Source organism: Pristiophorus japonicus, chromosome 11, assembly GCF_044704955.1.
Source record: "Pristiophorus japonicus isolate sPriJap1 chromosome 11, sPriJap1.hap1, whole genome shotgun sequence".
NCBI lineage: Eukaryota > Metazoa > Chordata > Chondrichthyes > Pristiophoridae > Pristiophorus > Pristiophorus japonicus.
This window is the reverse complement of record NC_091987.1, coordinates 59,755,947-59,781,463: the sequence shown is the minus strand read 5'-3', so window position 1 is coordinate 59,781,463 and position 25,517 is coordinate 59,755,947. Positions and strand designations below refer to the sequence as shown.

The following is a 25,517-nucleotide window of genomic DNA, read 5'->3' as shown; positions in this document are numbered from 1 at the left end:
AGCTCGGGCAGAGAGCACATCATAAATGAGGTGGGAATAGAGGGAAAGTAAGGACTCCTAAAATGGCAATGTGGTGAAATTGGGAATTGAGTACAGAGGATGAAGGAGGTGCAAAGTAGACCAGCTGATATATGCAAGTCAGAAATTATAAAGTGGAACAAACTAAATTTAAAAATGGCATCACAGGAAGATCTGCTATTGACTGAAACATCTCTGTTGGAAGGGTTAAAAACTCACACTGCTTGAGCTCAAAATCTCAGACGCGAGGAGGAAAGAATCTGACACATCAAGGAAGGAGAGTTTTTGGAGTGAGTTTGAGATAGGGAACAGACAGTGGAGGAGGTACAATGAGCGGCTGAGGGATATGAAGGAAAAGTTAGAACACGAGTGCCCAGACCCACTTATTCTCAAACTGATCTCAAGCTCGAGCTGCCTGCACCAATAGCTAAAAGATTGTTGTGGGGGGGGGGGGGGGTTAAGGAAGATTAGCAACATGGCTACAAATATATAGTAGTGGTAAATGATTCAATAGTTAGACAGGCTGACACAATATTTTGCAATGCAGACCAACAGTTCCAGATGCTTGGTTGTCTCTTAAGTGCTGGGAGAAGGGACATATCGCATAAACTGGCAAAGATTTTAAGAAGAGGTGGGAGAGTAACCAGACGTCATGGTACATGTGGGATCTAATGATGTCGGCAAAGAAAGTCCTGAAGTCTTGCAAGATGAATTTACAAGATTAGGAACCAAGTTTAGGAGCAGGACTTCAGATAGCAATTTCAGTATTACTACCCCAGCAGTATACATAGGGTCAAGGAGGAATAAATGCTATCAATAGTTGAAGTAGTCAGCAAAAAGTTACTGGAAGAGACAATATGATAGGAAATCAAAGATTAAAAGAGGTGTGTTACAGATCTTGGACTTGTGGAATGGAAATGCAAGAAGCAATCTACTGCCTGAATAGACACATAAGTAGATACAACAAAATTGTTGTGGGAGATTTTATCGGTTGGGAGAGGAATTAAATCATAAACAGTAAGATATTTTATAAGTATATCGTTTAAAAATGAGAGTTGTTAAAAGCAAGGTAGGGCCATAGAGGATCAGTTTGTAGATTATCAAACAAATATTTAATAAGTACTTTGCATCAGTCTTTACTAAAAAGAGGGATTTCAGAGATATGAATCCTGAAGTGTTTTGAGAGCAAGGAGAGTGATATTAAAGTATTTATGGAAAAATTTAGCTAAGTTAGTTAAACTAAAGGAAGACAAAGCACCAGGGCTCAATGGGATACACATTTAAGCACCCTCAAAGAGATCCAGGAGGAAATTGATATGGGCCTAGAAATTATTTCAGGACTCCATTGTGTCTTATGTGCCAGATGCTTGGAGAATGGCCAATGTAAAAGAGCCAATTTACATAATTACAGGCCAGTTATGTTAACATCTGTGATAGGGATTTTTTTTTTTATAAATAGAGTCTGAAGTGAAGATGAAATTACCACACAACTTGATAGAGAAAAAGTTAGAAGTAGTCAGCATGGATTTTGAAATGGAAAATCATGCTCGACAAACCTCAATTCGTTGAGACATGGTTAATGGAGAAATCCATTGGATGTAGTATACATGGGCTTTAGGAAAACCTTTGACAAAGTAAAACACAGGGGATTAGAGAAGATTAAAGAGTATGGAATTAGGGGGAAGGACATCAAACTGGATAAAACATTGGTTAGAAGGGGGAAGTACAGTAGAAATTAAGAGCAGTTTTTGCAGAGTGGTTGAAAGTGGTTTCACTGGGTTCAGTCCTGGGAACAATTCTGTTCAATGGTGTTGAAATTTGCAGATTATGCTGAAAGATGTATTGTTAATTCTTTAGAAAACCAAATGGATATTGCCAAGATGGAGAATGGGCTAAAAAGTGGCAGATAGAATTCAATGGCAGTGTGAGATGATGTATTTTGATTTAAAAAAATTATACTCTGACTGGAAGTAGACTCAGTGCTGTGGAAGAGCACAGGGATTTACAGAAGAACATAAGCAATAGGAACAGGAGTAGGCCATACGTCCCCTCGAGCCTGCTCCGCCATTCAATAAGATCATGGCTGATCTGATGGACTCAGCTCCACTTCCCCACCCACTCCCCATAACCCCTTATCGGTTAAGAAACTGTCTATTTCTGTCTTAAATTTTATTCAATGTCCCAGCTTCTACAGCTCTCTGAGGCAGCAAATTCCACAGATTTACAACCCTCAGAAGAAATTTCTCCTCATCTCTGTTTTAAATGGGCAGTCCCTTATTCTAAGATCATGCCCCCCAGTTCTAGTCTCCCCCATCAGTGGAACATCCTCTCTGCATCCACCTTGTCAAGCCCCCTCATAATTTTATATGTTTCGATAAGATCGCCTCGCATTCTTCTGAATTCCAATGAATAGAGGCCCAACCTACTCAACCTTTCCTCATAAGTCAACTCCCTCATCTCCAGAATCAACCTAGTGAACCTTCTCTGAACTGCCTCCAGAGCAAGTATATCCTTTCGTAAATATGTGGGTAAAGTTCACAGGACATCAAGGCAGCATCTCAAATTGATACAGGTGGGTATTAAAAAAAAGCTAATCGAATTCTAGGTTTTATCATGAGAGGTCATGATAATCTTGTATAAAAAAATTGTTGTATGGCCTCAGTTAGAGTACTGGGTTCCATTCTATAGGAAAGATATTGATGCTTTAAAGTCAAGTCCAATAAAACTCACTAGGATGCTGCCTGGTTATGAGAAAATTCAAATACCAAAAAACAAAGAATTGGGGCTTTTTTCATTAGAATACAGATTACGGGACAATATAAAAGCATTTAAGATTATGACAGGATAGGATAAGGTAGATAGCATACTTATTTCAGTAGTTGGTTCTAGAATAAGGGGCTATAGATACAAGATTTAATGCAAGATATTTAGAGCAGAAAGCAAGGTAAACTTCTTTAGAGTTGTGATTATGTCAATGCACTTGCAGGATCAGTGGTTAAACTATGTCAACTTTCAAGATTAGATTGGATAGATGGATGAAGAAAAAGGATTGAAAAGATATGGGAACAGGGCCAGTGATTGGGACCATTTCTTGTGTGGAAAATAAATGTCGACATGGGTTGTAACAAATTCCCTGTTTCCATGTTGTAGCTGCTATGGATTTCTATCTAACTTTCAAAATTGAAATTTGGGACATGGTGGGCTGTATGTTACAAGTTTGTATTTATTGATTTACACAACAGTGAAGTAGTTTAGTTTAGCAGTGAATTTAACTATCCAGTGTGCACAGCTAATTCTTTATTAACATTTGTATTGAACATCAGTTAAAAAAAAAACACTCACATAAATAGCAGGATTGACCACTACTTTCTACCATTATTTTTTATCAGGTACCAGAATCACTCCATCTCAAACATTGCTGTAACAGTTACAATTGAACCACACAAAGATATGGCCACCATTCAGGAGCCTCTAGAGTAACTTACATCTTTACACCACATTCACAAGCTACGAAAATAGAGAAGCCAAATAATTTCAAAATCAATTTCCTAAGATCAGGTCACTTCTTGCAGTGCATTTTTGACCACATCTGGCATGTCTATCCATGATAGTTTCACTATTTCAACATGAAAATGACAAACTGAATCAAAAAGTAAACTGAGCACAGTGATTTACACAAGCCGAAAAATGTTGCCAACATTTACACAAAAATTTAATTGCAAAATAAAAAAAGATACTGGAAATGGAATTGCAAGGCTTTTATCCAATAGAATGGTTCGGTGGAAGTCAAAATCAGTTTTGGCTATTTATCTCAAAACTGGAATACAAAAAACAGTTCTTTGCTTGTATTTTATATAGTGGCATAAGTAAAATCTACTTAATATGGTAGAGCTTGGACTAGCTCATTAAATGAAGCTGAAGAAAAGGTATTGGACTAAATTATCATAAAATCTATGAAGGATTGCAGAATCACATGGGTCACAACAGGCGTTACAATTCTTAAATCAGGCTTGTATGCTGATGATTGTAATGTAATAGCATTCTAAATACATTCAGCCAAAATTCTTTGTAACTGCAAATAGTCTTCACTGGTTAGATCAATCATTAAATGGAACAAACATTACCTAGCAAAATTCAATAACGACACCAGTAATCTAATTTTCCCTCGAGAAGTAATTTCCCTTCCAACCCATCCCCCGCCAATATTTTACTTAAACCACTATCACAATACAAGAAATCAAAGCAGAAAATCATTCATGACCAGGCAATCACCTCATTGAATCCAGAGTTGGGGATAATAGCCACCATAACAGCCAGATATTTTAGCAAAGTACTGTGAAGTATTTAATTTTACATACTGGAAGATTATTATTTTTTTTTAATTCTCCCACTCTCATCATTGTGGAAGAATACTCCTAGCAAAGAAGGAACTCCAATCTTCTTGGTTCTTTCACCATTTTCAGAAATTTACATTATTTTCATTGACTGGGTTCTTTGAACTTGATGTGCAGCAAGCAGCTTATTCCATTTTAATTCGCTGACTAGTCATTCTATAGATAATGCTGTCATAACCAGGATCCATGTTCCACAGGTTGTAGGCAATGACGATCACAGCTAAAGCGAGGCCGATCATCAACCAGAGGACAATATTGAACACAACAGCATAGTTATAGTTGTATTGGTAGGCCAAACCATATGGACTGCCTGGGTTGCTCTATAAAGAAAACAAAACAGTTAGAAATGTGCCATTGCTCCTTCATAGACCAAAACCTAAAACAGTAACTACTGTGTACTTAAAAAAAAAAATACTCTAAGCTGCCAGTAGGATCATAAGAACATAAGGCATCATAAGGCATTTCTGAGCCTTAAACAACAACCCCACTCACGGGCAGCAAAGCAGCATTACAGACAGCTCAAGGCCGAGGTCCAACAAAAAACCCGGGACCTAAAGAACATAAGAAATAGGAGCAGGAGTAGGCCATACGGCCCCTTGAGCCTGCTCTGCCATTTAATACGATTATGGCTGATCCAATCAGGGACTCGGATCCATTTCCCTGTCCGCTCCCCATAACCCCTTATTCCCTTATCAGTTAAGAAACTGTCTATCTCGGTCTTAAATCCATTCAATTTCCCAGCTTCCATAGCACCCGGAGGCAGAAAATTCCACAGATTTACAACCCTCAGAAGAAATTTCTCCTCATCTCAGTTTTAAATGGGCGGTCCCTTATTCTAAGATTATGTCCTCTAGTTCTAGTCTCCCCTATCAGTGGAAACATCCTCTCCGCATCCACCTTATCTAGCCCCTTCATAATCTTATACGTTTCAATTAGATCACTTCTCATTCTTCTGAATTCCAATGAGTAGAGGCCCAACCTACTCAACCTTTCCCCATAAGTCAACCCCCTCATCTCCGGAATCAACCTAGTGAACCTTCTCTGAATGGCCTCCAAAGCAAGTCTATCCTTTCATAAATATGGAAACCAAAACTGCACACAGTATTCCAGGTGTGACTTCCCCAATACCCTGTATAAATGTAGCAAGACTTCCCTGCTTTTATACTCCATCCCCTTTGCAATAAAAGCCAAGATTCCATTGGCCCTCCTGATCACTTGCTGTACCTGCATACTAACCTTTTGTGTTTCATGAACAAGTACCCCCAGGTCCCGCTGTACTGCAGCACTTTGCAATCTTTCGCCATTTAAATGCTCTTTGATTTTTTTTTGCCAAAGTGCATGACCTCATATTTTCCAACATTATACTCCATCTGCCAAATTTTTACCCACTCACTTAGCCTGTCTATGTCCTTTTGCAGATTTTTTGTGTCCTCCTCACACATTGCTTTTCCTCCCATCTTTGTATCATCAGCAAACTTGGCTACGTTACACTCGGTCCCTTCTTCCAAGTCGTTAATATAGATTGTAAATAGTTGGGATTCCAGCACTGATCCCTGCGACACCCTACTAGTTACTGATTGCCAACCCGAGAATGAACCATTCATCCCGACTCTGTTTTCTGTTAGTTAGCCAATCCTCCATCCATGCTAATATATTACCCCCAACCCCGTGAACTTTTATCTTGTGCAGTAACCTTTTATGTGGCACCTTGTCAAATGCCTTCTGGAAGTCCAAATACACCACATCCACTGGTTCCCCTTTATCCACCCTGTTCGTTACATCCTCAAAGAATTCAAGCAAATTTGTTAAACATGACTTCCCCTTCATAAATCAACGCTGACTCTGCCTGACCGAATTTTGCTTTTCCAAATGTCCTGCTACTGCTTCTTTAAGAATGAACTCCAACATTTTCCCAATCACAGATGTTAGGCTAACTGGTCTATAGTTTCCTGCTTTTTGTCTGCCTCCTTTTTTTTTAAAAAATAGGAGCGTTACATTTGCAGTTTTCCAATCTGCTGAGACCGCCCCAGAATCCAGGGAATTTTTTGTAAATTACAACCAATGCATCCACAATCCCTGCCGCTACTTCTCAAGACCCTAGGTTGCAAGCCATCAGGTGCAGGGGATTTATCTGCCTTTAGTCCCATTATCTTATTGAGTACCACCTCCTTAGTGATTATGATAGGTTTCTCCACCCCTCACCCCCATAGTCCCTTGACTATCCACTGTTGGAATATTGTTAAGACTGATACAAAATATTTGTTCAGAGTTTCTGCCATCTCCATGTTCCCCATTTCTAATTCCCCGGTCTCGTCCTCTAAGGGACCAACATTTACTTTAGCCATTTTTCCTTTTTATTTACCTATAGAAACTCTTGCTATCTGTTTTTATATTTCATGCTACTGGTGATGGATGGAGAAAGCACAGGAGATACAGCAGCTGGCCGACAACCATGATGTGCGAGGATTCTTCATCGCAGTCAAGGCCACCTACGGTCCAAACACCGAAGGCCCTACCCCACTGGCCAAGAACAGGGAAACACTCATCAAGGACACCGAGGCAGTCAGGGCCCGCTGGAAGGAGCACTTCAAAGATCTCCTCAATCGAGACTCTGCCTTTGACTTGAATGTTCTCGACTCCATCCCGCAGCATGGTACCCGCCGCCACCTCAGTAAAACCCCAACACTGCACGAGGTAGAAAAAGCCATAAGACAGCTTAAGAACAACAAGGCTAAGGGAGCGGATGGAATCCCTGCTGAGGCACTGAAGTATGGCGGAGAGGCACTCTTGGCGCGAATACATGACCTCATCGCTCTCATCTGGAGAGAGGAGAGCATGCCAGAGGATCTTAGAGTTGCAGTGACCGTGACCATCTTTAAAAAAAGGGGACAAGTCCAACTGCGGCAACTACAGAGGAATTTCCCTGTTATCAGCCACTGGGAAAGTTGTTGCTCGAGTCCTCCTCAACCGTCTTCTCCCTGTGGCTAAGGAGCTCCTCCTGGAGTCACAGTGCAGATTTCATCCCCTTCAGGGCACAATGGACATGATTTTTTCAGCGCAACAGCTGCAGGAAAAATGCAGGGAACAGCATCAGCCCTTATACATGGCCTTCTTCGACCTCAGAAAGGCCTTTGACACCGTCAACCACGAGGGTCTATGGAGCGTCCTCCTCAGTTTCGGATGCCCCCAAAAGTTCGTCACCATCCTCCGCCTGCTCCACGATGACATGCAGGCCGTGATCCTTACCAACAGATCCATTACAGACCCAGTCCACATCCGGACCGGGGTCAAACAGGGTTGCGTAATCACCCCAACCCTTTTCTCAATCTTCCTTGCTGCATGCTCCACCTCAGTCAACAAGCTCCCCACTGGAGTGGAACTACAGAACCAGTGGGAACCTGTTCAACCGTCGCCATCTCCAGGCCAGGTCTAAGACCACTCCAACCTCTGTCGTCAAGCTACAGTACGTGGGCGACGCCTGCATCTGCGCACATAAAGGCTGAACTCCAGGACATAGTCGACGTATTCACTGAGGCGTACACAAGTATGGGCCTTACGCTAAATATTCGTAAGACAAGGTCCTCCATTTGTCTGTCCTCGCCGCACAGCATTGCCCCCCAGTCAGCAAGATGCACAGTGCGGCCCTGGACAACGTGGATCATTTCCCATACCTCGGGAGCCTCATCAACAAGAGTAGACATTGACGACGAGATTCAACACCGTCTCCAGTGTGCTAGTGCAGCCTTCCACCGCCTGAGGAAGAGAGTGTTTGAAGACCAGGCCCTCAAAACTGCCACCAAGCTCATGGTCTACAGGGCTGTAGTAATACCCACTCTCCTGTATGGCTCAGAGACATGGACCATGTACAGTAGACACCTCAACTCACTGGAGAAACACCATCAACTATGCCTCCGCAAGATCCTGCAAATCCCCTGGGAGGACAGACGCACCAACATTAGCGTCCTCGACCAGGCCAACATCCCCAGCATTAGAAACATAGACATAGAAACATAGAAAATAGGTGCAGGAGTAGGCCATTCGGCCCTTCTAGTCTGCACCGCCATTCAATGAGTTCATGGCTGAACATGCAACTTCAGTACCCCATTCCTGCTTTCTCACCATACCCCTTGATTCCCTTAGTAGTAAGGACTTCATCTAACTCCTTTTTGAATATATTTAGTGAATTGGCCTCAACAACTTTCTGTGGTAGAGAATTCCACAGGTTTACCACTCTCTGGGTGAAGAAATTCCTCCTCATCTCGGTCCTAAATGGCTTCCCCCTTATCCTTAGACTGTGTCCCCTGGTTCTGGACTTCCCCAACATTGGGAACATTCTTCCTGCATCTAACCTGTCTAACCCCGTCAGAATTTTAAACGTTTCTATGGAGGTCCCCTCTCATTCTTCTGAACTCCAGTGAATACAAGCCCAGTTGATCCAGTCTTTCTTGATAGGTCAGTCCCGCCATCTCGGGAATCAGTCTGGTGAACCTTCGCTGCACTCCCTCAATAGCAAGAATGTCCTTCCTCAGGTTAGGAGACCAAAACTGTACACAATACTCCAAGTGTGGCCTCACCAAGGCCCTGTACAATTGTAGCAACACCTCCCTGCCCTTGTACTCAAATCCCCTCGCTATGAAGGCCAACATGCCATTTGCTTTCTTAACCGCCTGCTGTACCTGCATGCCAACCTTCAATGACTGATGTACCATGACACCCAGGTCTCTTTGCACCTGCCCTTTTCCTAATCTGTCACCATTCAGATAATAGTCTGTCTCTCTGTTTTTACCACCAAAGTGGATAACCTCACATTTATCCACATTATACTTCATCTGCCATGCATTTGCCCACTCACCTAACCTATCCAAGTCGCTCTGCAGCCTCATAGAATCCTCCTTGCAGCTCACACTGCCACCCAACTTAGTGTCATCCGCAAATTTGGAGATACTACATTTAATCCCCTCGTCTAAATCATTAATGTACAGTGTAAACAGCTGGGGCCCCAGCACAGAACCTTGCGGTACCCCACTAGTCACTGCCTGCCATTCTGAAAAGTCCCCATTTACTCCTACTCTTTGCTTCCTGTCTGACAACCAGTTCTCAATCCATGTCAGCACACTACCCCCAATCCCATGTGCTTTAACTTTGCACATTAATCTCTTGTGTGGGACCTTGTCGAAAGCCTTCTGAAAGTCCAAATATACCACATCAACTGGTTCTCCCTTGTCCACTCTACTGGAAACATCCTCAAAAAATTCCAGAAGATTTGTCAAGCATGATTTCCCTTTCACAAATCCATGCTGACTTGGACCTATCATATTACCTCTTTCCAAATGCACTGCGATGACATCCTTAATAATTGATTCCATCATTTTACCCACTACCGATGTCAGGCTGACCGGTCTATAATTCCCTGTTTTCTCTCTCCCTCCTTTTTTAAAAAGTGGGGTTACATTGGCTACCCTCCACTCCATAGGAACTGATCCAGAGTCAATGGAATGTTGGAAAATGACTGTCAACGCATCCACTATTTCCAAGGCCACCTCCTTAAGTACTCTGGGATGCAGTCCATCAGGCCCTGGGGATTTATCGGCCTTCAATCCCATCAATTTCCCCAACACAATTTCCCGACTAATAAGGATTTCCCTCAGTTCCTCCTCCTTACTAGACCCTCCGACCCCTTTTATATCCGGAAGGTTGTTTGTGTCCTCCTCAGTGAATACCGAACCAAAGTACTTGTTCAATTGGTCCGCCATTTCTTTGTTCCCCGTTATGACTTCCCCTGATTCTGACTGCAGGGGACCTACGTTTGTCTTTACTAACCTTTTTCTCTTTACATATCTATAGAAACTTTTGCAATCCGTCTTAATGTTCCCTGCAAGCTTCTTCTCATACTCCATTTTCCCTGCCCTAATCAAACCCTTTGTCCTCCTCTGCTGAGTTCTAAATTTCTCCCAGTCCCCGGTTCTCTGCTATTTCTGGCCAATTTGTATGCCACTTCCTTGGCTTTAATGCTATCCCTGATTTCCCTTGATAGCCACGGTTGAGCCACCTTCCCTTTTTTATTTTTACGACAGACAGGAATGTACAATTGTTGTAGTTCATCCATGCGGTCTCTAAATGTCTGCCATTGCCCATCCACAGTCAACCCCTTCAGTATCATTCGCCAATCTATCCTAGCCAATTCACGCCTCATACCTTCAAAGTTACCCTTCTTTAAGCATTGAAGCACTGAGTACACTTGATCAGCTCCGCTGGGCAGGCCACATCATTCGCATGCCAGACATGAGACTCCCAAAGCAAGTGCTCTACTCTGAACTGCTCCACAGAAAACGAGCCAAAGGTGAGCAGAGGAAACGTTACAGGGACACCCTCAAAGCCTCCCTGAAAAAGTGCAACAACCCCACTGACATCTGGGAGTCCCTGGCCAAAGACCACCTTAAGTGGAAGGAGTGCATCTGGGAGGGCACCGAGCACCGAATCTCATCGCCGAGAGCATGCAGAAATCAAGCGCATGCAGCGGAAAGAGCGTGTGACAAACCTGTCCCACCCACCCTTTCCCTCAACGACTATCTGTCCCACCTGTGACAGGGACTGTAGTTCTCATATTGGACTGTTCAGCCAACTAAGGACTCATTTTAAGAGTGGAAGCAAGTCTTCCTCGATTCCGAGGGACTGCCTATGATGACGATGGAACAGAAAAACATAAGAAATAGGAGGAGTAGGCTGTACGGCCCATCAAGCCTGCTCCGCCATTTAATACGATCATGGCTGACCCGATCGTGGACTGAGATCCACTTTCCTGCCCGCTCCCCATAACCCCTTAATCCCTTCAATATTTTAATTATTTTTAGAGCCAGTTTAAACAAGTGTTTGTATTTAGACTTTTGTTGAAATGCTAGCACTTCAAAAACAAAAATTACAATTTCCTTCATCTGAAGTTCTGAATAAAATGTGAATTAAGACAAAGTATTTAAGGAGTCTCTAGGCAGTTGAACTATTAGAATAACTTTAATACCGTACTTACTACGGATGGAGACTCTAGGATAGATCGCGTCTTCCTCACAAGCGAAACATCAAACATCTTCACTGTCAGCAGTTCAATCAAAGCATTTCCATTGTAAATGGAGAACACCTCATCTGCAAACTAGGAGAAAAATTATATAGAAATTCCCATTCATGTATATCTCCTCCCAACATATGGTACACTCTACACGTTTCTACAAATTGCATGAAACGTATTCAGTGGGTTCATGCAAATTATGTGCACGTTACAAAAAAAAAAAATTAGCAGATGCTGCCAATGAGACTATTTTTTGGATTTTTTTAAATAAAGAGATGAGGTCAGAAACACCCACTTAAAATATTGAGGTTAAAACAGTTTCAAACTGTTAAAGTTCAGTACAAATAGTAAATTATAGCATGAAACATTAATTAGCAGGAGCACTTTCAGTTCAACAACTTGTATTTATATAGCTCCTTTAACAATAAAAAAATGTCCCAAGGTGCTTAAGAGGCATAATTAGAAAAAAAAGGTTACCAAACTAAATGAGGTGATATTAGGAGGAATCACCAAAAGCTTGATAAATGAGGCAGGTTTTAAAAAGCGTTTTAACTGGACGGAGTGTTGAGCCTAGGCAAACTGAAAGGATGGCTGGCAATGCTGGGGCGAAATGCACAAGAGGCCAGAATTGGAGGAATGGAGAGTTCTTGGAGGGGTACAGAGCCAGGTAAGGTTAAAAAAAGGGGAAGGGGGCAACACCATAAAGGGATTCAACAACAAGCACAACAATTTTAAATTTGAGGCGCTGGGGGACTGGGAGCCAATACCAAGTCAGCAAGCAAAGGTGATGGGTGAGCAGGACTTGGTGCTGTATAGGATACAGACAGCAGAGTTTTGGATAAGCTAATGTTTAGAAGATTGAGGGTGGGAGCCAGCCAGGAAAGCATTGGAATAGTCAAGTCTGGAGGCAGCAAAGGCATGAATGAAAGTGTCAGCAGCAGATGTACTGAGGTAACATAAGAAACATAAGAAATAGGAGCAGGAGTAGGCCATGCGGCCCCTCGAGCCTGCTCCGCTATTTAATATGAACATGGCTGATCCGATCATAGACTCTGGTCCGCTTCCCATAATCCCTTATTGGTTAAGGAACTGTCTTATCTCTGTCTTAAATTTATTCAATGACCCAGCTTCCACAGCTCTCTAAGGCAGCGAATTCCACAAATTTACAACCCTCAGAAGAAATTTCTCCTTATCTCTGTTTTAAATGGGCAGCCCCTTATTCTAAGATTATGCCCCTTAGTTCTAGTCTCCCCGATCAGTGGAAACATCCTCTCTGCATCCACCTTGTCAAGCCACCTCATAATCTTATATGTTTCTTTAAGATCACCTCTCATCCTTCTGAATTGTAATGAGTAGAGGCTCAACCTATTTAACCTTTCCTCATGTCAACCCCCTCATCTCCGGAATCAACTAGTGAACCTTCTCTGAACCGCCGCCAAAGCAAGTATATCCTTTTAAATATGGAAACCAAAACTGCACGCAGTATTCCTCACCAATACCCTGTATAACTGTAGCAAGACTTCCTTGCTTTTATACTCCACCCCCTTTGTAATAAAGGCCAAGATTCCATTGGCCTGCCTGATCACTTGATGTATCTGCATACTAACCTTTTGCGTTTCATGCACCACGACCCTCAGGCCCCGTTGTACTGCAGCACTTTGCAATTTTTCTCCATTTAAATAATAACTTGCGCTTTGATGTTTTTCCTGCCAAAGTGCATAACCTCACCCTTTCCAACATTATACTCCATCTGCAAAATTTTTGCCCACTCACTTAGCCTGTTTATGTCCTTTTGCAGATTGTGTGTCCCCTCCTCACACATTGCTTTTCCTCCCATCTTTGTATCGTCAACAAATTTGGCTACGTTACACTCGGTCCCTTCTTCCAAGTCATTAATATAGATTATAAATAGTTGGGGTCCCAGCACTGATCCCTGCGGCATCCCACTGGTTACTGATTACCAACCTGAGAATGAACCATTTATCCTGATGCTCTGTTTTCTGCTAGTTAGCCAATCCTCCATCCATGCTAATATATTACCCCCAACCCCATAAATGTTTATCTTGTGCAGTAACCTTTTATGTGGCACCTTGTCAAATGACTTCTGGAAGTCCAACTATACCACATCCACTGGTTCCCCTTTATCCACCCTGTTCGTTACATCCTCAAAGAATTCCAGCAAATTTATCAAACATGACTTCTTCATAAATCCATGCTGACTCTGCCTGACTGAATTATGTTTTTTCAGATGTTCTGCTACTGCTTCTTTAATAATGGACTCCAGCATTTTCCTAACTGCAGATGTTAGGCTAACTGGTCTATAGTTTCCTGCTTTTTGACTGCCTCCTTTTTTTAAAATAGGGGCGTTACTTTTGCAGTTTTCCAATCCGTTGGGACCGCCCCAGAATCCAGGCAATTTTGGTAAATTACAACCAATGCATCCACAATCCCTGCTGCTACTTCTCTCAAGACCCTAGGATGCAAGCCATCTGGTCCTGGGGATTTATCTGCCTTCAGTCCCATTATCTTACTGAGTACCACCTCCTTAGTGATTGTGATTGTATTGAGTTCCTCCCCACCCCCCCCTATAGCCCCTTGACTATCCACTGTTGGGATATTGTTAGTGTCCTCTACCGTAAAGACTGATACAAAATATTTGTTCAGAGTTTCTGTAATCTCCATGTTCCCATTACTAATTCCCCGGTCTTGTCTTCTAAGGGACCAACATTTACTTTAGCCACTCTTTTCCTTTTTATATACCTATAGAAACTCTTGCTATCTGTTTTTATATTTCGTGCAAGTTTACTTTCATAGTCTATCTTCCCTTTCTTAATCATTTTTTTAGTCATTCCTTGCTGGCTTTTAAAAGCTTCCAAATCTTCTGTCCTCCCACTAGTTTTGGCCACTTTGTATGCCCTTGTTTTTAATTGGATACTGTCCTTTATGTCTGAGGTAGGGTTGGAGGAGGTTGATGCAATGGAGATGGAAGTAGGCAGCCTTTATGATGGAGAGGATATGGGATTGAATAGGACATCAAAGTTGGAAACAGTCTGTTTCAGCCCAAAATGATGGCCAGTGATGAGGAAATAGAATCAGCAGCAAGAGTATGGAGTTTCTGACAAGGGGCAAAGATGATGATTTTGCTCTTCCTAATGCTTATAGCTGGAGGACAGATTGTTGGACAAGCAGTTTGACAACAGAGGTAGTGGAAGGGTGGAGTGAGGTGGTGGAAAGGTAGAACTGAGTGTTATCAGCACACATGTGGAAGCTGACTCCAGATCTGCAAATTATGTCACCAAGGGATAGCATGTAGACAAGGTATGGATTCTTGGGAGGATCCGAGGTAATGTTGTGGGGGCAGGAAGAGAAGCTATTGCTGGAGATGCTCTGACTACAATTGGATAGCTAAAAATGAAACCAAGCAAGGGCAGTTCCATTGAGCTGGACAACAGAGGAGAGGCGTTCAAGGAAGATGAAGTGGTCAATGGCTGCAGAGAGATCAAGGACAAATAGAGCACCACGGTCAAGTTCAGGGACTACTTGGCAAAAATGGGTCTGTTGGGGAAATATCTGCAGCAATGATTTACCAAATCCATCTGAATGTTTCACTAGGTGACCAGACTTAAAAAAAACAATGCAAAATGTTATACTTCATCCACTAGGAAAGTTAAAGAAAGTAACTGAACTGGTCAGAGATTTGGTTAAGCTACTTTGCAAGATTTCTACCCTTGGCCATCCTGCTGTCATATTTGGAAGTAGGATTGGCAGGATGTCAGGCTTCTGCAAAAACCTTACCAAATTCATCCAATGTATGATCAATGATAACCGCTCCTGCATGAAACAAGGGCTATTGCTGTACAATGACAGTAAGTGGGGCCCACAATGCCATATCCCAACAGCAACTGATCTCAGATGGATTGCATTTAGAAGAGCGGCACAACAATCGAGCATCAAGTAGCAAAAACGTTTGCCTTTGAACAGAGGCCTCATGTCTCCCCTGATGGAGCAAGATGCCACTGACATTCCAGAGCCCCTGAAGGATAGGTACCCCAGATGCACCATATGTAAGGCAGGCATCTGTGTCGCTTGCCATTCACGATCTACAAAAATGTAATTTGCAAAGATGAGGGGACGATGTGCAATTCTTGGCTGTTTGGAGTGGGAGCTAGTTTTTTTTTCCTGTCTTCAATTTTCTCTTCCAATTTTTGTCCACTCCACTCCAGAAGGCGTCAACTCCTTCACTGAGGTACAGTCAATGGGTAGTGGATAAGTCACCTAAATGGCCATCATTAGCAGTGTTGGCAGGATATCTGACATTGCAGATAGTGATCTTGTCCTCACATGTGTACTCCCACTAGGATTGTTGTACAGCAATCAGAAGTGGAATGTTGGCATTTTTTTGTTCCTGTTGATGGTTATAGTGCCCTTCTTGGCTGTAGATCAACAAACTCAGCATCTGTATGGCTCAGACACAATTTATTTAGCCTAGAAATTCCTGGAGCTCCACTTCAACACCAGTATGTGACAGGGCGAGACTTCTACTTGCTCACCTGCTCCAGTCCTAATGCCATCAATGCACTGTGTGAGAAGAACTTTACACTTTAGACTACAAATGTTACTATTGAAGGGTCTTGTGTGCATTACGTACAAAACCAGGATTAGTTTGGGTAAATTTTAAAACCATGCTCTTGGCTTAGAGCTTTGTGCAGCATGAGCATATATTGAGAATGAGGTCTTGGATGTTGGAGGCCAGTATGATATTCTTCCCATTAACGTGAATGGGTGTAATACACTGCAGGCTGCAAACTGTATATATGGACTACAATATCCTGATATTGCTGATGTGTGATGCTGTCATGTGAAGCTCTGCACTGGGAGCCCTAAATCCTAAAATTTACCCTGCAGTTCTTTACCTGCAGGAACCAGAATCTTACCATATTGTACAAAAATGTAAACTTTTGAAAAGTTTTAGACAAGTTGGCTATTGCTTAATTCTTTCCAGTAGACTAGTATACAATCCAAATTAATGCAGTAGGAAGATTTTTACATGCTACTGCAGAATGGAAAGGATGGTAAGAAACAAAAATACACAGTCGTTTGAAACTTCCCCATTAACTTAAGCAGCACTTGAATCAAACTCAAAATTGATACCGTTGGAAAGTGGCATTTAAGATGCATGGTGTTTATGCAAGTATAAATAGCACATCTTCTGATCATCTTATGACCAATAATTAAATGCCAATCCTTAGTCCTGAAACAGCTACAGGATGTTGTAATAGCAAAATTAAAGACTTAAAATAGCTTTCAGCTTCTTAAAAATGAAGTCTAATTTATATATTGGTAATAAGTGTTTCTTTCAAGTATTTAATATTTTTTTAAATTGCTTATTTTAAGATTGTAAATTCTTGGTTTGAAACAGTAACACACCTGACTATGTAAATCCAGACTCTAAGTGGTTATTTAAAAGATTAAATTTGCAGATTAAAAAATACCTAGTGACTAGATTTAAGTTTTAAAATTGTATTTCTTAGGCAATTAAAAAAAATTGTGCTGCATTTAGCAGATTACAGATTTAAGTGTTTGCGATAGCCTTACTAAACAGATTAAAACAGATCACTTATTCATGCTATATCAACTCCCAACAGGATGGAGTTATATTGATCATAACTGAATGTGAAGCAGCTGTTTTTCAATTAATAATAATAATGGCACCCAATGATTTTGAAGACACCTCTAAAGAATTGAGGCCAGCCTATACAGTTAGTCAAGCATATTGACTAACAAGGGGCTGGAAATTAGACCTCGCTACTTCCGTTTTACGGGTGCAACGAGAGCCAACATCCTGTGCCCCAAGGGTGCCTGAAAAACATCCAACCCGCTATTTTTCAGGCATCCTTGGCAATCACCTAAAACCAGGGCCCCTTATTTAGAACCCTTTTCAGAAGTTGGATTGTGATTTCAGCAATTAAGTGTTCATTGTATTCATGGTCACAACAAGTAAATAATGTCATCGATATCAACTTGTATTTATATAGCACCTTTAATGTAGTAAAACATCCCAAGGCGCTTCACAGCAGTGTTACAAGACAAAAAGAAATTAGGGCAGATGACCAAAAGCTTGGTCAAAGAGGTAGGTTTTAAGGAGTGTCTTAAAGGCAAGAGAGAGAGGCAGAGGGGTTTAGGGGGGAAATTCCGGAGCTTAGGGTCCAGGCAGCTAAAGGCACGGCCATTGATGGTTGGGCGATTATAATCAAGGATGCTCAAGAGGACAGAATTTGAGGAGCGCAGATATCTGGGGGTGGGGGGGCTGAAGGAAATGACAGAGATAGGGAGGGGTGAGGCCGTGGAGGGATTTGAAAACAAGGATGAGAATTTTGAAATTGTGAGTCAGTGTAGTTCAGCGAACACAGGGGTGATGGGTGAACAGGACGGTGCGAGTTAAGACATGGGCAGCTGAGTTTTGGATGACCTCAAGTTTACATCGGGTAGAATGTGGGAGGTCAGCCAGAAGTGCGTTGGAATAGTCAAGGCTAGAGGTAACAGAGGCATGGATGAGGGCTTCGGCAGTGGAAGAGCTGAGGCAAGGACAGAGACGGGCATTGTTACGGAAGTGGAAATAGGTGGTATTAGCTATGCCACCGATGTGTGGTTGGAAGCTCATTTCAGAGTCAAATATAACACCAAGGTTGCAAACAGTCTGGTTCTGCCTCAGACAGATGCTAGGGAGAGCAATGGAGTCAGAGGCTACAGAATGGAGTTTGTGGCAGGGCCCGAAGACAATGGCTTCAGTCTTTCCAATATTTAATTGGAGAAAATTTCTGCTCATCCAGTACTGGATGTCAGACAAGCAGTGTGTCAATTTAAAGACCGTGGAGGGGTTGAGAGCACCATAAAACTGCCATATTCACATACAGTTGAAATTAATTCCAAATTTGTCTCTTCCTGGCCCCCCATGCTAATTAATATTGTAAATGTTTCCCTCAGGCATAGTCTCTCCATTTCATTCCCTCAAAAATCTCATCCTCAGCTCGAGAATATTATTGAAAATTTTTGTATACACATCGGTTTGGGCAAATTAGCTAAAATCTATGATCCTTACTGCTTTCACTGAATCTGCACCAATATTGGGGCACAAACCATGTGTGGTATGGAACATAGATAGCAGATTTGGATTAGGGTCCACTAGCAGGTTATCCTGACATACATCGAAATTGGCATCAAAAGATCTATCTTTAAGGTTTGTTTTGTCTAAACCAACAATGATTTCATACGCATGTTACCTGCAAGGTATGGCATTTGATACCACTTTAACCTCAGATAAAATGCATGTTGGTATAATGTTGAAAGCTTCTCTTCCAAAAATACACTACACAGCTTAGATTGGGAGGTAATGGAAGCAAAAACCACTTCTGAAGGAGCAACAGGTCGTATTGATTTAAAAAGAATCGTTAAAATATTTTTAACCTTTAGCTTGGTAAAAGTTGAAAAATCAACTTGATGCACAGAAGAAATCTGCAGATTAGCAAGCTAAAGATTAGTGTATAGAATCGATCACTGCTATGTAACTCAAGTGATATTTTTACCTTCTGGATAACTGAAGCAAGGATTTGGGCAGCATCACGAAACTGCTGGGAGTCCTGCCCATAACGTTTTATAATCTCTTCCAGACCTGCCAGCTCCAGTGAATAAAGGTCAGGTGAACGGTCTTTTGCCAAATGTTTGTGCCTGGATAGCTGCAGGAATATTTAACATCCATGGTTATTCTTTTTCAAAAGTTCTCATTGATGTCACATTAACTTTGTATTGCAGCCACATAGTACTTGTGGGCATCAAATGTCCTCAAAAGATGTTTGGATGTTCACGCAAGCTAATTTTAAAAGTAGTTAAGGTCATTACTCGTACAGTATCGCAACAGCAATTCTTAAAGAAAATCCACATTTGAATTTCACCATGAGTGTATTAAACATGAAATACTGGTGGATATACACATTTTCAACTCTCGCAACATTATTTCACCCCACCACCCCGTATTTACTTCTCTCCATACTCATATTTGATGTGATGAACAGTCAGCAAGTTGCCAAATTCCGAATGTTGCTGATCAAATAGGATTGTGTACAAGTCAGAGCTTGGCCTCTGTTCAGTCTCCCGAATGTTTGGGCAGGTAGCACACCTCTGGAGAATTGCAACGACAAACTAGGGTTTCCACCATTCTACAGTATAATAATTAGTGTTCATGGCCATGACAGGTAAATAAGTAGGAACACCATAAAACCATCATCTTCAGTCTCGTTGAAATGAATTCTATGCGAGCTGATATGGTAAATTGTTCTCTCAGCACTGTTCCCCTTTTCAAGGCTGCCATCATACACTCCCTCAAAAAACACACGCGTCGACTCCGCTGTCCTTACCAACTACAGCTCCATCCTCCTGGAACATGTTGCTTCCCAGATCCATGCCCATATCTCAATACTCTACTTGAATCTCTAATCAGGTTTCTGCCCTTCCCATAGCTCCAAAATGGCCCAAAGTCACAAACAACATTCTCTAACTATGGCACTGATGCATATTTTCTAGTCCTTTCTGCAGCCCTCAACACAATTAACCACACCATCCTCCTCCATTATCCAGCTCTGTGGGATTGCTTGGTTCCACTCTTACCGATCTGATCATAACCACAGCATCTGCAGCAATGGGCTTCTCTTTCTATTCCAGTATCAACTCTGGATTCCCCCAGTGATCCATCATTACTCCCTCCTCTGCATCCTGCCCCTTGGGGACATTCCACATGTCAATCAGCTCTATATTTTCACCACTTCTCCAGACCGCCACTATGCTGTCCAACTGCTTGTCTGACTTCCATTTTTGGATGACCTTTAACCTCCTCTGGTTAAACACTGGGAAAACCTTTTAACTCCTGTCACAAATTCCGTACCATTATGACCAACACCAATCCCTTCCTCTGCCACAGTCTCAGGCTGAACAAGACCCGTGTCCAGTTCAACTCTGAGCTGAACTCCTGCTTCCATATTCTTCCCATCAAAAGGACCGTATGCTTTCACCTGCCTGCTTCAACTCCATATAGTCCATCTGCTGCTGAAACCTTCATACATACCACAATCATATCTAGACTCGGATTCCAATGCTCTTCTGGCTGACCTCCCATCCTCTTAAATTCAACTCATCAAAATTCTGCTGCCCATGTCCTATTCCATACCAAGTCCCACTCACCCATCACCCCATCCTTACTGACCTATATTGATTCCCAGTCCTCCAAAGCTTCAAATTTAAAATTATCATCCTTGTTTCAATCTCTCCAGGGCCTTGCATCCATTTCTTCCAGCACTACAACCTGCTCCTGAGCTCTTTGTTCCCGACTCCAGCTTCTTCTGCATCTCCCCCGTTCTGACCTCTGGCAGACATGTCTTCAGCCACTTAAATACCACTTTAGAATCCCCTCCCTAAACTTCTCCACTTCTCTATCTACCCTCCTACTTAAAGGCCTTCCTTAAAACCCACTTATTCGGCCAACCTTTTAGTCACCTATCCTAATCTCACTTTCTTAAGTGCATTGGGTAATTTTTCCATGTACAAGGCACTTAACAAATATAAGTTTTTGTAAACAAGAGCCTTTGCATGGTTAGTGCCCACTAGCACACAGAGTGCCACAGTAGGTGTACTGAGAAATATGCACATTCGATCTTCCTTTGGTAGCACTTAAAAACAAAGAATGAAAGCCACTAGACCTTGATACCTGTTCCACGGGTACACATCAAAAGCACAAACAGTTGTTTTGTGCAGTAGGCTGTGGACTCATCCAGAGATTGCCTGTGAGTCACAGAATGTGAATTCCTATTCAGTTCCTTCATGGATGGTGTGCTTTATGCAAGGGAACCAAGTGGCATGCAATTTTAATTTATATCACAACTTTACTCATTTATTTTTGACATTTGTTGGTGAGGGGAAGTTATGGCTGTCTCATTACTAGCAGAAAGAATTTATTCGTACTGAGGGGTGGATGCTGTGCAACATCACAATATAAAGACGGTCTGACACTTACAATATTTACCAATTAACTGTAGATAATTTAACTAAATACCTGTACCTATATATTTGAGCTTTTCATATCTTAAAAATCAATTTGCATTCAATTATTCCTGGACCCAGGGTGTCACTTCAGTTCTGAAGTTGTCCGGGGTTGTATTTATCAATGACACCCACCATGTGGTCACTGTCTGAAAAACACTAATCCTGAAGTACACTATTACTATGCTAGTATACACAAATATCCCAAAAGTTCAATACATACATATATCCTTCTGTGAATGGTGTATAACAAAGCACCACGGTAAAATTATGGCAAACTAAAATTTAACCACACTAATTTTATTTTTGAACTGTAACAATTCATTTAGATTGTTTGAAAATCTTGTTGGGGATACCCTTTAATAGTTGCAAAGTTCTACTCTCTTTGCATCCCTTTCTCTAGGGCATCCTAATTTAACCTTGTTCTACATAAACTAGTTAGCCACTGTTCTTGAGCTTAAAAGTGAAAAAAATCAACTAGCAACATATTTATTCAATTTCTTGCTTTTGAGTTGTATACTGGAGAAATTGGCTAAGCGGGTTCACTAAATTGCGTAATGAACTTAACAGATGAACTGATGTACAATTGATCAGTAAACTGTTTACCCACCCCCACAAATCACAATTCCCTCTCCTTTACACTGTTGAGCTCAAAAACTCTTGCAAGCCAAGTCCCCCAATTAAAACATTGGCATATACCAGGTATTACTCCTTGTAAATAAATTGTGAATTTTAATATGCTGAACTGGAGATAGGATATGCTTTGAAAAGCTGAATAAATCATTCTTTACTGTGAGAGAACAAGGTTTCAAAATCTGCCGGAAAGACTAAATTTGTGCCACTTAGATGTTCTATCATCCAATATACTTGGGGATGAGGAATTTGTTGGCAAACAGCTTGCAGCATCAAAATCAAATCCCTTTTTGATCAACCCAACTGGTAAAGTAGAACAAGTCATTCAAAACACCAAAAGGAGTATGCATTAAACTTTCCTGACAGAAGATAAACTTGCATTTATATAGCATATTTAATATAGAAAAAACCCATGGTACTTTGGAGGGAAAAATATAAAAGGATGGATGGTAAGAGAATTAGGGCACCAAAAACTTGATCAAAAAGACAGATTTTAAGAAGTGGAGAGATGGTGTAGCTGTGGTCTTTACAGAGGAAGCTCCAGAGTGAGGCCAAGAAGACCGAAGTCCCCGTCTCCAAAGGTGGACTGAAAGGGGGGGTGCACAGAAGCCAGAGTTGGAGGGTTGAAGGGTATGGAAGGGGGTACAATGCTGGAAGAGTTTGCAAAAGTATCTAGTTTGCAGTTCAGCAGATTAAAATTCACCTTTTATTAAAAAGTGAAACATTTGAGGTAAGCTAATTACTTAATAAGAGGACCTGGTTGGGAAGAGCTTTTGATCTTAAAAGTTTAAGGGAGTGGAAGTAATAGAGTGAATAAACAATTTATTCAGAACAAGATTTTAATTTCAATGTGCTTGCTGGGTAAGGAGCTGGTTTAGATCAGCAAGGGAAGATGTGCCTTCAACTGCTGAGGCCCTAAGCTCTGGAATTCCCTCCCTAAACTTCTCCGCCTCTTTATCCTCCTTCAAGACTCACCTTAAAACCTACCTCTTTGACCAACTGTCCTCCTATCTCATGTGGCTGGGTGTCAAATTTTGTTTGATAAAGCTCTCCTGAAACATCTTGAGGGATGTTTTACTACATTAAAGTTTCTATATTAATGCAACTTGTTGTACCGGTTGAGTGCAATTGAGTGCAAGACTGGATACCGTCTGAGTTTTAAATGAGTTGGAGTTTATGGAAGCAGGAGGACATTGAAGAAATTGAGATGGGATGGAGGTGGGCATTGCTGAAGAGGTGACAGTAAGGTGATTGGTAGGGTGTAGGGTTTGAAACTTGACTGTGGGTTGAACAGAACATGAGATTTTTATATGGCCTGATTCAGCCTGAGCAAATGGCTGGAATCAGTGGAAAGGGCAGTAGTTGAAAATCATCAATTTGGTCTTCTTTATGTCAAGTTGGAGTAATTTTTAAAATCATTCCATAACTTAGCATCAGTCAAGCTATCTGGTACTATCTGTCGGAAGTAGTGAAGAGGTAGAGTTGGGTGTCATAGCATGTAGATAAGAAAAAGCAGAGGGCCAAGGATAGATTACTGTGGTGGTGACTATGCAGGGACAGGAAGAGAAGTCATTGCTGGAGATATACTGGCTGTAAATACCAGTTGTCAGAACAAAACTGAAAATATATGAAATAGCTTAACACCACAGGAAACGAGGCTAACTTCACAACCAGATGGCTGTGTGTTCAAGTCAAAAAGCTTCCTGTTACTTAATAGTAATTTTGCTGATTTTGAGTTAGTAAATATTGTGCTCAGCCAACAATGCTTAGCATAGTGGTCACTCATTCTTCCCAGTTAATAAAGTGGTAGCTGTTAAAGGAAGATTCAATATAAAGCAAAAGGTTTGAGAGAAAAAGAAAGTTATAACCTGTATGAAAAAGCCATTTTAAATTGACTGAAAAGTTATTCCTAACTTACCAATGCAGAAATATCATGAAGAACTTGCAGTTCTGAAAGGAACAGAAGGTCAACCTAAAAAAACAAAAAGCCTTTAAGAACATAACATAAGAATAGGAGCAGGAGTAGGCCATTTGGCTCCTCGAGCCTGCTCCACCATTTAATAAGATCATGGCTGATCTGATCTTGGGCTCAGCTCCACTTCCCTGCCGACTCTCCATAACCCTTCACTCCCTTATCGTTCAAAAATCTGTCTATCACCACCTCAAATATATTCAATGACCTCACCTCCACAGCTCTCTGGGGCAGAGAATGCTGCAGATTTACAACCCTGAGAAGAAAACATTTCTCATCAGTTTTAAATGGGTGGCCCCTTATTCTTAAACGATGCCCCCTAGTTCTAGATTCCTCCACAAGTGGAAACATCCTCTCTGCATCTACCTTGTTGAGCCCTCTCAGCAGCTTATATGTTTCGATAAGATCACCCCTCATTCTTCAAAACTCCAATGAGTATAGGCCCAACCTTTCTTCATAAGTCAATCCCTTCATCTCAGGAATCAACCTAGCGAACCTTCTCTGAACAGCCTCCATTGCCAGCATATCGCTCCTTAAATAAGGAGACCAAAACTGTACGCAGTACTGTGTGGCCTCACCAATACCCTGTACATTTGTAGCAGGACTTCCCTGCTTTTATACTCCATCCCCTTTGCAATAAAGGCCAACATTCCATTTGCCTTCCTGATTACTTGCTTTACCTGCATGCTAACTTTGTGTTTCATGCACAAGGACCCCCAGGTCCCTCTGTACTGCAGCATTTTGTAATCTCTCTCCATTTAAATAATAATTTGCTTTTTTATTTTTCCTGCCAAAGTGGACAATCTCACTCTCATTATACTCCATCTGCCAAATGTTTGCCCACTTACTTAGCCTGTCTATATCCCTTTGCAGATTCTATGCGTCCTACTCACAACTTGCTTTCCCACCAATCTTTGCATCATCAGCAAACTTGGTTACATTACACTCTGTTCTTTCATCCAAGTCATTAACAGATTTTAAATAGCTGAGACCCCAGCACCGATCCCTATGGCAGCTCACGAGTTACCGTTTGCCAACCGGAAAATGATCCATTTATCCCAACTCTGTTTTCTGTTAGTTAACCAATCCTTTATCCATGCTAATATATTACCCCCAACCCCATGAGCTCTTATCTTGTGCAGTAACCTTTTATGTGGCACCTTATCGAGTGCCTTCTGGAAATCCAAATACACATCCACTGGTTCACCCTGCTTGTTACATCCTCAAAAGGACTCCAACAAATTTGTCAAACATGATCTCCCTTTCATAAAACCATGCTGACTGCTTGACTATTCTGCTTTTCCAAATGTCCTGCTACTGCTTCCTTAATAATGGACTCCAGCATTTTTCCAAC

General features: G+C 41.7%; 1 protein-coding gene across 1 annotated transcript in view; it reads right to left on the bottom strand.

Moving 5' to 3' along the window:
• Window positions 1–3,302: 3,302 nt before the first annotated feature.
• Window positions 3,303–25,517, bottom strand: part of atp6ap2 (ATPase H+ transporting accessory protein 2) — a 52,086-nt gene continuing 29,871 nt past the window's right edge. Inside the window, exons 6-9 of the mRNA XM_070893435.1 lie at window positions 24,110–24,163; window positions 19,056–19,205; window positions 11,437–11,556; window positions 3,303–4,732 (exon numbers count right to left, since the gene is read on the bottom strand). Coding sequence (XP_070749536.1) covers window positions 4,538–4,732; window positions 11,437–11,556; window positions 19,056–19,205; window positions 24,110–24,163 — 519 coding nt within the window. The 3' untranslated portion in view covers window positions 3,303–4,537. The remainder of the gene's footprint in view (window positions 4,733–11,436; window positions 11,557–19,055; window positions 19,206–24,109; window positions 24,164–25,517) is intronic.